We start from the raw sequence: 16391 nt of genomic DNA on the forward strand, positions 1-16391 counted from the left end.
CCCTAAGGCCTATGAGGCCAGAATTCCAGTATTGAAACAATACTTTTGTAAAACACACATAACTCATTAACAGCAATAAATCAAGCAAGTTTTCAAAGTATATGATTTGTAGAATGGACTTTTGCAAAACATCAAAGTGTAATTTTTCAATAATATATTGATTTAGATAATGAAAATCGATATTTTGGCTGCTTCGACCAACAATACCGCGCCTACCCTTAAGGGCTGGGGTATGAACGTTTGGACAGTATTTATTTTGGGACATTAGAGCACATCAGACATATCAAATTGCATTCTGAATACGAAGAATGTCCTTCTGATATGAAATAATTTTGATTTTTTGAAATTCGCAATTTAATACACATTTTATGGCAAATCATTAAAAATTGATATTTTTGATATTTAACAGTACTCGAAGTAAACTTTACAAATCTGACGATTTATACTTAAAGTGTATGTAGGTGGGGTGAAAAGCCGACGATCAATTGAAAATTTGGACCTTTCGTATTGAAGATATGGATTTTTTTCCCCAAAACACAAAAAAAAAATTAGGTCTTTTGGGAAAAAAATCCATATCTTCAATATGAAAGGTCAAAATTTTCAATTGACCGTCGGCTTTTCCTCCCAGCTACATACACTTTAAGAATATATCATTAGATTTATATAATTTACTTCGAGGACTGTTATATATCAAAATTTGAAAAAATATTAAAAATTTGTCATAAAATTTGTATTATATTGTGATTTTCAAAAAATGAAAATTATTTGATATCAGAAAGACATGCTTCGTATTCAGAATGCAATTTGATAGGTCTGAGGTGCTCTCATATCCCTCGAAAAATACTGTCGAAACGCAATAAAGGCTCATTCTAGATCCCTTAAGCTACACCGTCATAATTTTAATTAATCTTTGTCATCTTCTATTTGCAGGAAGCAGCACAGAATGGATGCAGAGGCTATTCATGGTTATTGCAGAGGAGAAACGAGACTAAACGCATCCACAAAGTATATTAGAGATGAAAAAGAAAAATACTGTGTGCTGATGAAGAAAATGATGAAAAAAAACCCAGCACTTTCAAAATCCTTCTTATAAATTGTCATCCATGACACGTATGCATAGTGATGATATGTGCCAAGGATGAAAGTTTGGTCAGCAGTAATACCACCAAGACAGTAATACCACCTTGTACATGCATTGCAAGATTCAAAATGTACCGTGCATACACCAAGCTGAGGTCATGACCACCTCCTTGCAGGTGCAGGTCACATTCTCACTCATCTGATCTTGCAGTCATGATAACCAGCCTGTCAGCGATATTTGAAGAATTTTGAAGGTGCCTGAAAATATGTCCACAATAGAACATAGAACCCATATGATGGTGTTTGAGGTGAAGCAACTTGGTTCAGAAAAGGATCAAATATAATTAGATGCATGTTTGCATTTGACATACATATTGAATCTATGCCTTTCTTTCTATGCCAGTAGGGTAGATATATATATGTAAATGCCAGTCGCACTCATTGAATCAAATTCAGGTGTGAACTGGCACTGTACATTTTAGTAGGCAAAAGCACATTGATATGGACAATTTAGGGGAAACAGTATTTTTTAGCGATATTAGCTGTTATTAAAAGTTTCTTGTATTTGTGGTTTCAAACTGCAGATACACATTAAAGCCTTTATAGTCAAAAATATGTTTTGAAAGTTTGCAGTTCTAAAATTAACCGCAAAAGCGTAAAACTAACAATTTCGGCTGCGCAGCATCTTAGAATTACATAATACTGCCCCAAGCAAGCATAGAGACTACTATTAGTTATTCGCTGTTTCTTCATGCAATATGAAAAAATATCGCTGGTTTGAAGTCGTATATAATACAACCTCAAGCCAGTCATTTCCTATTGCATGAACCATTGAGACAGGGTATAACTAATTTATCATTCTGTAGACATGAACTTAATTGATGCAAATAGATAAATAAGTAACACCCCCATCCAAAAAAGTTATACTCAAAACTCTTCCATGCATTCTTTTATTGTTTTCCGCCATGCGATTACCGCCAGACCATGTAATACCCCACGCCAGTGTGCATGAGGCGCAATTAGCGCTTGACACAAGGTAGCACGTAATTGCCGTCTCGGCACGCGATCAGCATGGTTACAATACTCTGCGAATATGCAAACGTAGTGATTGTCGATGCTGATTATAATTACGGCTATATATTGTACAGTATATGAAAACTAAATTATATTTTTTGGCATTTAACCAATGAAATGTTGTTATTCATATCTACTGAATGATAATAACAAGTTTATGACCAATTTTTATATAAAGAAGCATTATTTTGGTCCAAAATCTAACTAAGCTGCCATAAATGGGCTATTCTAGTTGAAATTCATACCCCCAATGGAAGGCATGACTTTAATCTTCCACACAGGGAGTGTGAATTTCAAATGGAGTTACCTGAATAGGTAACTCCTTCTTACATTTACACCAGCTGTGTGGGAGATTAAGGTCATACCTTCCATAGGGGGTATGGATTTCAACAGGAATACCCTTACTCATATCTGCAACCGGATGCAAAAATGCAGTAAATACTTTCTTACTTACTTACACGCACTGTATTTTTACATTGGTGGCCAGATGTTGTCATTCATTCTGGTAAAGTGATAAATCTGAAATTTTCCCATTCCCAGCCAACACATAATGATGTTACATCAACGTCAGAAAATCAACATTAAAAATAACGTTGTCACTTCGCAACACAAATACGAGTTCACAAATTTTCAATGTAGATAATGACAACCTAAGTACAATGTAGTTTACTTTTAAATGACGTTGTAACAATAGTTGGCTGGGTTAGAAGCATCATACACATAGAGATCCACCAAGCCATTGGCAGGACAGTTTAGAAGATTTTATAATGATGGATTTTTATTTATTTAATCACTGTTATCAGCACTGTGTCACATAAGTTGCTGTTTTCATTTGACATTATCTCAAGAGGAAGAATAATAGACTGTCCATATTTTTTTAATAATGTGCTATTTCAGTTGAAATCCAAACATCCACTATGGAAGACATGTCCTTAATCTCCCACACAGGGAGTATGAATTTCAAATAGGGTTACCTGAATGAGAGACTCCATTTGAAATATGTGCAGGAGATCAAGATAATATGTTCCACAGGGGTGTATCATGGATTTCAACTGTTTTCACTCAATTCAAAGTTTTCACTTTGCCAGGTGTATTGTCAATTTAGAGTGTATTCACTTGAAATAGGGACCATTTGAGTAGTATGCTTGCTTGATACATTGCAGCTATTTTTGTCTATCTGCAATGGTGTTGATCCATTTGGTTCTGTCATTGCAAGAAAGTTGTATGATAAATTGGCTGCCGCTTGTCATATTTTGAAATTGTATTTGCAAAAGAATCCATAAAATTGACAAATGTTACTGTCACAAGGCATTGGATTTATTATAAGGTTATTAAAGTTGTTCTTGAAAGCATCTCAAGCCCCACTACACTCAGACTTTTGACTTAAAAGTGCTACAAATTTTAAATGACAAAAGCCAGCTGTCGTGCATATGACTTTCTTGCACTCAAATCATATGACAATTTGGTTTTTGGCCTAGTAGCTAGGTTGGTAACTACAGATTTTCCAATATTAATTGATTATGCATCCCAGTCTTGTAAATTGGTGCCTTATTGTAGCATAGGGATATTTTGTAACCTTTTCTGAACCAGGTATGCAGTCCACTCCATTAACCATTGCTGTAGATCCGTATTGCTTGCTTGCTCACCACCTAATGGGAGCTAAATGGGCTTTTCTGTTTGAAATCTACACACCCTCTGTGGAAGATTTAGCTAAAGTCTTTCACAGATGGGGCATGGGTTTCAAATAGAATAGACAATTGGGTAACTTCCATTTGAAATACTCCAGGTATTGAAAATACAGATATACCCATATGGGAGTATGGGTTTCAAAATAAGTAACGCTAAGCAGTTCCATTTGAAAAACGTACTCCCTCAGTGGAAGTTGTTTCTTAAATCTAGGCATATGGCGAATATTAAATAGAAAAGTCCAATAGAAGAAACACAATTAAGATCTAATCATTCAGAGACATGTACAATGTATACAGTTATATCAATGATAAAAAAACATTTCAGATATTTTCCTATTATTTAGTCTTGATGGCTGAGGAATACAGAAATTAGTGCTGTCAAAATGCATCTTGTTCTTATTATTTTAATTCAAGTCTCTGAATGATAAATTTGTTATCTCATTGGCTCATGCAATGCAGATAATATGTGTACCAAAGATATTTTCTATATTGCATGAACGAGTGGAATAACTAACATTACCAACATCACTTAGGAATGCACTATTTGATTTCCAGGCTAGGGGGGGCTGGAAGTTTTTGGAAAAAAAAACTTCTCCCACTATATATGAGCAAAAAAAACAAAAACAAAAAAAACCCTTTCCTGCCTATCACTAAAAATATACTTCCCCACCAAACTGTGTATATGTCCAGTAGTTGCATAAAAAATACAAAATGGAAAAAAAAAAAAAACACCCGGGCAATACATGGTGTAGAATTCAAAATAAAAAATGGCCACCTCCGGCAGCAAAAAAAAAAGAAAAGAAAAAAAAACCTGCCCTGACCTCAACTTCCAGTCCCCCCATGGAAGTTAAATGGTGCATCCTGTTTAATGGAGAAAAAAAAATAATATGAAAAAAAAAATAAAACAAAAAAGAACAAGGTATTTGAATTTTTATTCATAAAAATGCAACTTTGTTTCCTTTGATCAAGGAAAGAATGTTTTAAATTTTAATTAATGCTCAATTTTATTATTTTGTTCGAAACATTTGCCTTTTGAGTTTCAAAATGGTGAATTTACTATTTATGATGCGATTAAGCAAAATCAGTCAGAACTCGGAAATATCGATTTTGAGATATAGCCAAACAAAGGAAATAGTTCCTTGTGATTCCTGTTGTTTTGCAAAGTTTGGAACTGGTTGTTCAATTTCAATGGGGTTTTCTGCAAAATGCAGCTTGTAAATGTTGTTTACTATCCTATCAGAAACTGAAAATTTAATATTTCTGAGTTCGACTGATTTTGCTTGATCGCATCACATTTTATTTTTTTAGTGTAGTGAACATAAATATTTGCTGTTTGTTTGAATGTGGGATTTGTTGATTTCAGAGCAAAGTATATTTTTTTGTTTTGTCAAAATTTCCAAGTGGTCTTACTGTGGCTATATCTGTATAATGCTACAATGTAGCTGATCCAGACTTGATAGATTAATTTTTATGTCCTTTAATTTGCAAGCGTGTTCATATGAGATTGTGCTACAAATATTATAACAGGTCTCGTTTTAAGTGGCCCCTTTTCTGGGGTCAATTTTAGTATTAAAATGGTCTAGAGCCCAATTTTTTTTTTTTTTTTTATTTTGTAAAAATTCACAAAGTTGCATTTAATTTGACCAATGGCATGTGGTAATTTGTTGGAATCGTATATGGCGATATAAGTTTGGGAACGTAGTTTTGGGTCTGACTTGGTCAGACTTCAGAATTCTTCTTAGATACTGAGGCCAAGCCTTCCGTCTGCTATAATAGTGTTCGTATCTAATGGGGGAACACGCCTTACAGACTAGAAATCAATGTACTTTAGAAAGGGTGTCAAATGTGAAACAAATAAAAGCAAACATTATATGGAAGTCAAACGGGCTGTACTTGCACACAATACTATCATGAGCCTGGGTCTGAAGCTTTATATAGGTATAGCCTCATTTTCTTACTTGTTATATGCACAAAATAATGCACTAATACCGGGATAGGTGGTAATTTTCACTGATTTAATTTTTCACACTGGAAATTTGAAAAAGAATAAAGTTTGTAGAAGAAATATTTTGCTTTTGGTTTTCTTTGTAGATCCATAATTAGATATTTTGAAAGTGTAAAAATTTGTGTAGTGAAAAATACCACTTATACCAACACTGTATAACGGGTGATTTTCGCAGTGTTAATTTTTTACATGTTCAACAGCCATATATCAAAAGCGAATGAGTTACAAATATTTTTGCTGAGTTTTAGATTTGCCATTGCTTGTTTAACTCTCTCCATACGGGTGTCGATTGCAGACGACATGTTTCAATTTTTTTTTTTCAAAAATTCAAAAATTTCAGAAATATAAATTTTCATGACCATATTTGGAATCAGCATGAAAAATGCATTAAAATGAGTACAAACAAGCCTAGTATTGGTTCAGTAGTTGTTAAGATAGCTCTTGATATTTTGAGAAAATATTTCAAAACTTCAACTTTTTCCGTTGAAGCGCATGGCTAGCACGCAGAGCATTAAGCATGAAAATTAAACCTGTGAAATTATCCCATTATATACAGTAGTATTAAGACTCTACATTCTGGTTGAAAACTCCAAAGTCAACCAGGGGCAATTTTTTCCAGTGTGGCTCTGTATTTCTTGATTTAACCACTCATCCACAGGTCCCATCGGCCATTGTGACTTATTTAATTCAATGTACAGTTCTTTTACAGTTATTGTGTCAAAAAAAAAAAAATTATGAAGTTACAAGAAAAAACAAAAATTATAAGGCCAAAAAAAAAGGTTTGTCTTAAAGCAAATTTGTAAAATCGCGCAATTTGACAAAAAAGAAATGCAGAAATTTTTTTTTTTCAAATTTTTTTTTTTTTTAATAGTTTTTCCAGAAATTGTTTTTAAGGCAGATCAATCTGAAGTCACATTGGGGGAAAATGCCCCAGTTGTAATATACTTTTACTCCTCTGTGTAGTGGTATATTAAGTTTAAGACATTTTAAACCAAGTGAAGTGGGCAATAACGCCGATTATTGGACACTTGTAATGTCTCTAATCTGGTTATATTGGGCTCTGACTTGGGTCATTCAAAACTCATTTGCTGTATATTCCATACTTGTATCTAAACTCGGTAATAGGGATGATGAACTGGATTATTAATGCCTAATCTGGTTTATGTAGGTGTTTTAACTTGCCTGTGAGTGCATTTCTTGCCAGTAGCAAAATGTATATTACAAATGTCAAACACAGGTGGATCAGGGATTTTGGTTGCCCGATCGGGCCACTTTTGAAGATTTTTTTTCACCAACTGTTGGCCATTTTTTTATCCCATAGTACACAATACAGTTGATAAAATCAAAAAAAATTGCAACTTTTTGATGTTGCCTCCCTTCCTTGAGATTTTCTGTAGTTTTTTGTCCTATAGAAACCAATGGTCAAGAGAATAATTTGGTGACTTTTCGGAGACGTGACCCATGATTTGGGGTGAAATTGTGGCAACACTTAAGGTGCTTTAAAAATTTCTCTCTATACTAAACTGGTTTAAACACTTAATCATTGTAAGATAAATTGTACAATTTCATGTTAAAATGGCCAGTGAAAAATGGCTGGTCTTAACAGATTTAATCGGGGTACATTTCATTAAACTTTTGACCAATCGTATCGGAAGTAACCGCTCAAAAGTTAAGAATACCCTTTTACTAAACGTAACTTTATGAAGGGTCCCTGTAGTCAATCCCTATTACTTACAAAGGGTACTATTAGTGAAATGGATTTTACGATGTGTCATAAGTTGCAATTGATTTTAAGACTTACGAAGCTTCATAAAGTCTAGTGAAATGGACCTGAATCTATTTACTTCAGTAGCACAGAAGATAGACTTCTATGTCCTTATCATTCATTATCAATGGATTAAAACAGGGTATTGTCATTCAATTATGTGCTAATTTTCTGTAAATATATGATGTGAAATAAGGCACACATAAAGAACATTTTGGTGAACTATGTATGTTAACCAAACTATCTACACAACTGTATGCCAGTCTGTATCAATATATCATGGGTGTTTTTTCATGTATCCAGGGTCCATCTTAAATACCTCAGTAAATTTCTTGAGTCTTGTGTAACTTTTGTATGGGAAAAAAGAAAAAATGCTGACAAAAAAAAACCTATCAAATTTTAGCTAAATGTTGGATAGATGAACCTTTTTTTTTGTTTGTTTGGAAGTCTTGCCAAAGTTATTCTTTGGTTTCTTGTAACACTATGATGGGTCTTTGCAGTGGCTCGCAGTGCAGTGCAAAGCATGATAAGGGGCCTTTCTAATCATAATGTGTGAAGTTCCTATATACTTCTTAATGGATATTTTAGACCACTTTAACAGGTGCAAACATATAAGCTGTGCCAGTATCAATGTAAATATCGTCGCTGAGCAGGAAAACCCTCCTATGTGTTATTGGCCCCTGAACATGTTTAAAGCAAATCCTCCTATGTAACCTATTGGCAGTTTTGTTTTAAACATGTTCAGGAGCCACAATCACATAGGAAGGTTTTCCTGTCCAATGACGATATGCACCCTATGCCAAAGACAAAGTCAACATTTGAGAATGTATATATGCCGTACATGTATACTCTACCCAGAATTCTTATGCTGCTAGTAAAAACAGATCATAAAATCAATGCAGTCTATGCAATAGACAAAACAAGGTATTCAGCTGCTGAACTTGCATAATGGCATCATTTTATCCACCATACAGTATAGAACAAATGTGACACGATCTGGTCCATGGGGGCCAAAGGCGGCAAATTTGAAACTGAGATAAAGGTAAAAATATGGAGTGAAAAACAATAAAATACATAAGAAAATAGACATCAAAAACCTTCATAACTTAAGAACCAAGTATGCTAGACCTTTGGTGTTTTCAGTAAATGATAGCCTATTGTCAGTATAATGTAATAATTACAGTAACTCAATGTTCAAAAATGCCTCCTTTGGCCCCCATGGACCAGATCGTGTCACAAATGTCAATGCACTTTATGATTAACTTCTGATCTTAAGTAGGATCAATTGGCTTATAGAGACCTGTTCACATAAACATACTACACACAGACAAGCTTTTAGGTCACAAGTTTCCAAATGTCTGATATATCTGTATGTTAACAGGTCTCATTTATTATTATATCACTCATACATAAATTCTAGACAGTTCATTGGCTGATTAGCATTTATCATTTTTACCATCAGCCTCTCCGTGTGATAGTTTTTACCATCATAGTGCTGCGCCGTAGTGCGCCTTTGCCAAGCCGTGCGCTAACTCTTAGACTCGCCGATTTCATGGCAAAACATGGTGTTATGTTGATGAAAAAATGTATTTCCTACCTTAAATAGTATTTTAGTTATAGAATTTATGTACGAGTGATATAAAACAAATATTAACTGTCTTAAATTTGTATAATGTTTGAAATATAATCACTCGGTGAAAGATGTATTGTTCCATTCAATGGAACAATCCATCTTTCACCTCGTGATTATATTTCGACCATCACACTCATGGACAGTTAATATTTGTATACACTTTTGAGGAACTGCATTTTGCTAGAAGTTGTACATCTTTTGAATCATGCAAGTGGTAGAACATGCCAGCGTAGATTTGTAAATGATGATACATTCTGCTGAGGTACTTCATTATGAACATCAATGTATATAAGCAGGGGTGGTTCTAGGTTTGCAAACAAGAGGTCAGTCAGAAATTTGACATTTTGTGAAACTTTGGATCCAAAACAATAGAAATAAAGGGTTCAAAATGATATTAAATCTCACTTATTGTTATTATTATTCACATGACCCTTAGCAACCTGTAAATGGTAATTTTGTGTGCCATTGCGCAAGTTAGCACTAACCCTGTAAGCACACCAAATGGGTTAACTAATCATTTGACTGTCCATTACAGTGTGAGCTCTAACATTGACAATTTCTGATGCTTGCCAAACTGACAATGCGGCGTGATATTGGAAAGCTTGTTTTATGGCAAATATGCCAGAGCTGTCCAATTTCTTAACACAATAAACATGCCAACTTTTATATCCATTTGTAGTGAAAATGTTCTGCTCTTCCGTAATGAATGGTCACACTGTCAACAATTTGACTATAACTGTGCAAAATACTGTAGTAGATATATTTATACTCTATACCCCCCTAGGGTTGTCTTGCTTGCAGAAACTTGTATCTTCTACCGTCATTCCAATAGTACCATCTATCTCTGTGTGTTATGTAGAGTTATAGGCCTACTTATAAATGTTGAGGGGGTAGTGCAAAAAGACCCTTTCTGCAAAAGCTGCCCTATAGACATTTATTAGGAGCCTATCTGCCTTATAGACAATAAGTTAACAATTACTGCATTCTATATTGTATGTATACAAATATTAGACCCGGCAGCTATTGCAGCATATGGGGTTTTCTTGCACTAATCACTTTGATATAGCCAAACAAGATATTGACAGCATCCCATAATGCTATGCTGGAAGTATTTTGCACCAGTTGAGCTAGTGTTGTCTACCATTCAAATGTATACAGAATGAGAGGCATACTGCATTGTTAACAGTGTGGTTCTTAGGTATTTGGTTGTATGGTTACCATTGGACCATGTGTACTTATTTCCTGAGCTCAAGGCATACTCGGTTAGCCCAGTATCAAGACAGATTATATAGCTTATGCAATAAAGCAGTCTTATCCCTCAATGAAGTTGTGACAATATGCTAATTTGCATGTTTTACTGAAGGATGGACCCACATCTTCCCTTGTTTGGGCAAAATCAGGTCATGAAATGTGGTATCAAAGTGGGAATGAGCCACTTATTCTCTGTATACTTTTATACAGTATATCATAGATTGAACATTACCCATCTGATGCATAACCACGCTTAGGTGTTTGATTCAACAGGTAACGATCACATTGTACAAATTTCTTTACTCATCGCATTAATATACTGTGGGATGCTATGGAAATCTTTTTTGTTATAATCATCGGGAGACATTTGGTTCTTTTGGAATAACTCTCCCAAGTGGTTGCCTTGTAATAATTGTAGTGTATTTTTCATGCCAAACTTGTGAAAAACAATGCAAATTCTTTTGTGTGCATAAAACCAATGTGCCCTTGTTATTCTATATCAAGAGAAAACAGTATTTTTGAAAATCTGAGACGTCCGTTTGGTGAACTGGGACTACCTTAAGCCCTGGATTGTTTTAATTTTGGGGTACATTTCTCAAAATTTCTAATGCAATCTATAGTATGGTATCTATCAATTACTCTTATGGCAAGTCAAAAATGTGTCGATGTTTTAAAATACTCGATGAGTCTTTATAACATTGTGTATGATATATAAACTGTAGTATTGACTGTTCTAACTTCAGCAGATTTTTAACATTGAGAAGCATCGTAACTCTACATGAAATGTACCCATCCTTTGGGCTAAATTTTTTTATGAATACAGAAATTGATATTAGTCTAGACGAGGACTTAATGACACTTACTAAAACTGGCAATTAATAATGCAAGACGTACATTAATTTGTTAAAATGAAAATATTAAATTTTTATGGATAATAGGCAGTATTTGTAACACAAAATATTGTTAAATTTCGATGCACAATATAATCAAGCCTAAAAGGTATTGATTTTTTGTTGATGTCTAGTTATAAAATTATACTGATTTCTCTTTATTGTTATGCTTGTATGAAAATTTATTGTTAAATGTGAAGTATATCTTGCTGAAATGTACATTGAGGCTAACTAGGTGTATTACCTTATGTGTCTTAAACAAGATAACCCTGCATCATAAGAGTTATGTGCCATGCGTCAAGCATAACATGAGTGGTGGTGATCATATTGGACTGGTTGAGCATCGCATGTATAACCAGGTTTCTAACGAGGCATGAACGGTCGTGTTGGGGATATACATCATGATCAGGGCATGCTATCATGATCACAGCATATAACGGAACGCTGTATAATATTGATACCAATTTTATTATTAGCAGAAACTTTGCATCAACATTTCGTGGTGCAGAAGAGAATCTACCTGTTTCAAGTCACTAACGCTCAAAATAACGCTGCAATGGACTATTCCAGTTGAAATCCATACACCGCTATGGAAGACGGAATCTTAGTCTCCCACATAGGGGTGTGAATTTCAAATGGAGTCACCCATTCGGGTAACCCCATTTAAAATTTGCATGCATGTGTGGAAGATTAGGGTCACATCTTCCATAGAGGATGTAAGGATTTCAACTGGATCAGCCCAATTTGGGAAAGATTGGAGTGTGTCATGAGTCGCACATTAAATAGCAGAGCTGTATATATAAATGAAGAGAATTTCAATCAATTAGCTTCTTGAAAATGAAAATTACCAATCTATACATTACAACATAACCATTGCAAGGTCACAAAAAAAGGCAAGATTGTGAGAGGTGTGCATTGGCCTATTCCATACACCCCTCTATGGAAGACATGACCTTAATCTTCCACACAAGGAGTGTGGATTTCAAATGGAATCACCTATTCAAGTTAAACCCCATTTGAAATTCACTCTTTGTGTAGAAGATTAAGACCGTGTCTTCCATAGGGGGTGTATGGATGTCAACTGGAATAGCCCAATATCTTATTGGTCCAAGTCTAATTAAATGTTTAGAGAATGCCAGCAAGTGTGTAAATGGCTATGAAATGTAAAGCCACTTACAACTTTTCTGCATTCTGGGCTATTCCATTTAAAATCGATACTACCCCTGTGGAAGATTTTGGAAACATCTTTCACAAGGGGAGTATGACTTTTGAATGGACTTAGCACATTAGGCAGCTCCGTTTGAATTTCATACACGTTCTGAGAAAGGTTCAAACTGTATCATCCACAGAGGGTGGGCGAGTTTCAAATAAAAAGTTGCTAATGTGCTAATTCCATTTGATATTCATACTCCCCTGTGTTAGATATTTCCAAAATCTTCCTTAGGAAAGTATGAAAAGGAAATAGATCAACCCTATATATGTTTCTTTATGTTTTGTTTTGTTTTGTTTTTACTTATTGTAGCAGGGATGTAAGTTTTCCGGGTTTTTTTTTCACGGTCTTCTTCTGGATCCAGATCTGGATTTTACATTTACGGGATTGGGCCTAAAAAGAAATTGTTTGATTGGCCTAACCCAACATACCCTAAAAATAAGCCCGACCCTGACTTTTTTCTTTCTTTTCATGCCAAAAAAAAAAGAAGAAAAGAAATAAAGTTTTAAAAAAAGGAAAAAATTTAATTTAATTCAAAAACAAAAGAAGAAATTAAGTTTCACTGCCTTTATCAAATGCAATTTACAGCAAAGTAAAAAAAATACCTACCTACCTACTAAACTTTTTTTTATGCTACGACAATCAAACAATTTATTTTTGGACTTGGATGATGCTATTTCATCATAAAAAAACCAAGAAAAAATGTTTCAGGGTTTTCATACAGCTATACTTACATCCCTGTTATATTAATGATTTTGGTTTTTAAGTTGGTTTTCTCTGTAAATATATATCAATCTTAAAATATTTTTGCTTTATTATATTATTACCTAGAAAAAAAAGTGGAGTATTTCTCACTTATCGTGTACACGTGGTATTGAATATATTTAAGTGTATTTTTGTCCATTTTCTTTTAGTTTATAAGCTTTGTATATAAAACAATTTCCAAACTTGAATTGCATGTATGTAAGGTTTTTTAAAATAAGTCAACTAACAAAAGCAACTTTACACCATTTTTGGCTCATCCTCAGTTTTGTAGTATTTTATGATCTGAAGGAAGAATAATGAAAAAAGTAGCCCAATTGTGCAAAAGGAAAAATCTTGGGCTAATCCTATTGAAATCCATACACCCCCTATGGAAGGCAAGACATCAATCTCCCACACAGGGGGTGTAGGTATCAAATGGAGTCACCCATTCAGGTAACCCCATTGGAAATTCACACTCCCTGTGTGTAAAAAAGTAAGGTTATGTCTTCCATATGGGGTGTTGATTTCAACTGGAATGAACTATTGATCCTCCATAATTTTGGTATATGTGACCATCCACCACGAAGTGGTAGTAAAGTCGGCTCTGAGTCATTTTCTGTTTATTGCAGATTATGGAAGAATGCCCTTTTAGCTTTAAAATGACACCTCAACCAGCTTCATCGGACATCTGGAAGTGAATTTATGGTTCATCAAAGGTCAAATTCCTAATATACTTTACATAGAAATCCATATACTGTTTTTGATTGTATCTCAAAATGGAAAATGCTGACTTTACGACCAGTTTGTGGTGAATGGCCACATATATGCCAAGCTAGAGTACCATTTGCAAAATTCTGGACAAAATCGTTCAGTGAAATAGGTAACTTGGATAAGATGGGGTGACTAGGCTATGATTAAGAAAATTGGAATATTAATCACTGTATGAATGAAGGAATGTAAGAATGATAGAAAAAAAAGGAATTTCTATATATTTTTGTAGCATATTTGCTTGTAAATAATTATGATTATTAAAGAGAAAATTAAAGTGACTAAAATGCAAATGGCTTGCAAAAAAAGTATTTAGCATTGCCATATTGAAGTGTAGCGGCTTTTGCAGTTCAAACTGAGGATGAGCCTGGTATATTAGGCGACGAAAAAAAGAAACCCTGTTCTACGGGCGGACGGACCTTTCAAGTAGGGTCAGGCTTTTTTTCCCAATTTGTTCAAAATCTGGGTCGGTCGGGCCCGTAGAACAGGGTTTTCTTTTTTCGTCGCTTTATGGTATATTATATTAAAGCACTTCCAAGAAAGAAAGATACGCTTGTTTGAGTGGTTATAACTTTGAACAGTCAATCACACAGAATTTATCAATACGAATTGATTAAATCATCTAATGACGATGGGCAGTGCCATATCCAGACCACTGAGCAATACCGAGTGCATCCACTGCCACACTGTACTGTTCACACAAAAGAGTAGGAAAAATTGTTGCAAATTTAAATGGATAACGCAAAATGTGAAATTGCATAGTCCACTCCCTGAAAGGTAGTGGCAGTGAGCGTGTGTCATTGATCATAAGTTTGACTGTGGTCTTTTCAATTAGGCGAGCATTGCGCATGGTTGATACCCATTAAAATGTATCATTTGACTTAGTAAATGATGCTGTAACTTTTTGAATTACACCAAATCTCATACAGTTGTTAATTTCTTGATTATTCTGATTTCCTTTCACACAAATCTGGTATCATATACTGCAGCTAACTAATAAATCCTTTTTGCTTTTAACTGTACTCAAAGTTATGACCCCTCCATCACATGGTAACTTTTTTTTGCTTTGGAGATATTCAGATTAAATTAAATAATTTAGCGATGTGTCACGAATTATACTTTTTAGATTATGAGCCACCAAATTTATCATTGGTTGTGTGCCACTAATTTATTAGCTAGGTGATGTACCAAGATTGGTCATTTGGTGATGTGTCACTGACTTATTCATTTGGTGACACAATAAGTCATTTGGTGATGTGTCACTATTAGTTAGGTGACATATTGCCAATTTTCTCATTTGGTGACATATCATAAGTTTGTCATTGGCGGTGTGTCACTCATTTATTAGCTAGATGTTATCACCAATTTTGTCATTTGATGATGTGTCACAGACGTATTCATTTGGTGATGTATCATGAAAACTTTGTCATCGGCGGTGTATCACTAATTAGCTAGATGATACCAAAAGCCAATTTTGTCACTTGGTGATGTGTTACTGAATAATTTACTGACACATGTTGTCATAGGCAGTGTGTCACTAATTTATTAGGTAGGTGACATGTCACCAATTTTGTCACTCTGTGATGTGTCACTGAATTATTCATTTGATGACACATTAGTTAGTTTGTCATGTCACTAACTTATTAGCTAGGTGATTTATTAGCTGCATGAATCTATTAGTGACACATTACTAACTAGATGACGTGTCACCCATTTCGTCACTCAGTGATGTGTCACTGAATTATTCATTTGGTGACGTTTCATTAAGTATGTCAGTTGGTGACAAATCAATATTTTATTGATTTAAATATTATCACCTTATAGTATTACCATATATTTTGTTTTGACTGTTTCATACTTTTATGCTATCATGGTGTAAAGTTGCTTTTATTTACCTGAAATATTATGTTATTATTGTTGCACTACAATCTCTATGGGCAGACAATAGTTTGCTGTTTATTGTATGGCTGGATATATCAAATAAAATATCGGGAATAGTTATGGATAAAAATTGAAGTGTATTTGTATGTTTTTTTTATAGATGTATATATTAGGTTGCGATCACATAGAAGTATAATCCTGTATACGGTATTTGCTAAACGATAAACGCTCATTCGATCAGGCTGAGTTCACATAGGAGTATACAAGGTGGTCACATCCTTTGAATGTTACAAACTGCTTGTTTTGTTTTCCCAAACACAAACACAGAAAGGCATCACATAATTTTGTTAAGAAAATGGAATTTTCTTTCTCAATTTATTAAATATAATTAGAGAGGGCGGC

General features: G+C 34.3%; 1 protein-coding gene across 1 annotated transcript in view; it reads left to right on the plus strand.

The window, feature by feature from the left end:
- LOC140143948 (Y+L amino acid transporter 2-like) overlaps positions 1–16119 on the plus strand; it is a 110832-nt gene extending 94713 nt beyond the window's left edge. Inside the window, exon 10 of the mRNA XM_072165784.1 lies at positions 931–16119. Within this exon, the coding sequence (XP_072021885.1) occupies positions 931–992 (62 nt within the window). The 3' untranslated portion in view covers positions 993–16119. The remainder of the gene's footprint in view (positions 1–930) is intronic.
- The last annotated feature ends 272 nt before the right edge of the window (positions 16120–16391 follow it).

The sequence above is a fragment of the Amphiura filiformis genome, unplaced genomic scaffold, assembly GCF_039555335.1.
Source record: "Amphiura filiformis unplaced genomic scaffold, Afil_fr2py scaffold_33, whole genome shotgun sequence".
Lineage (NCBI taxonomy): Eukaryota > Metazoa > Echinodermata > Ophiuroidea > Amphilepidida > Amphiuridae > Amphiura > Amphiura filiformis.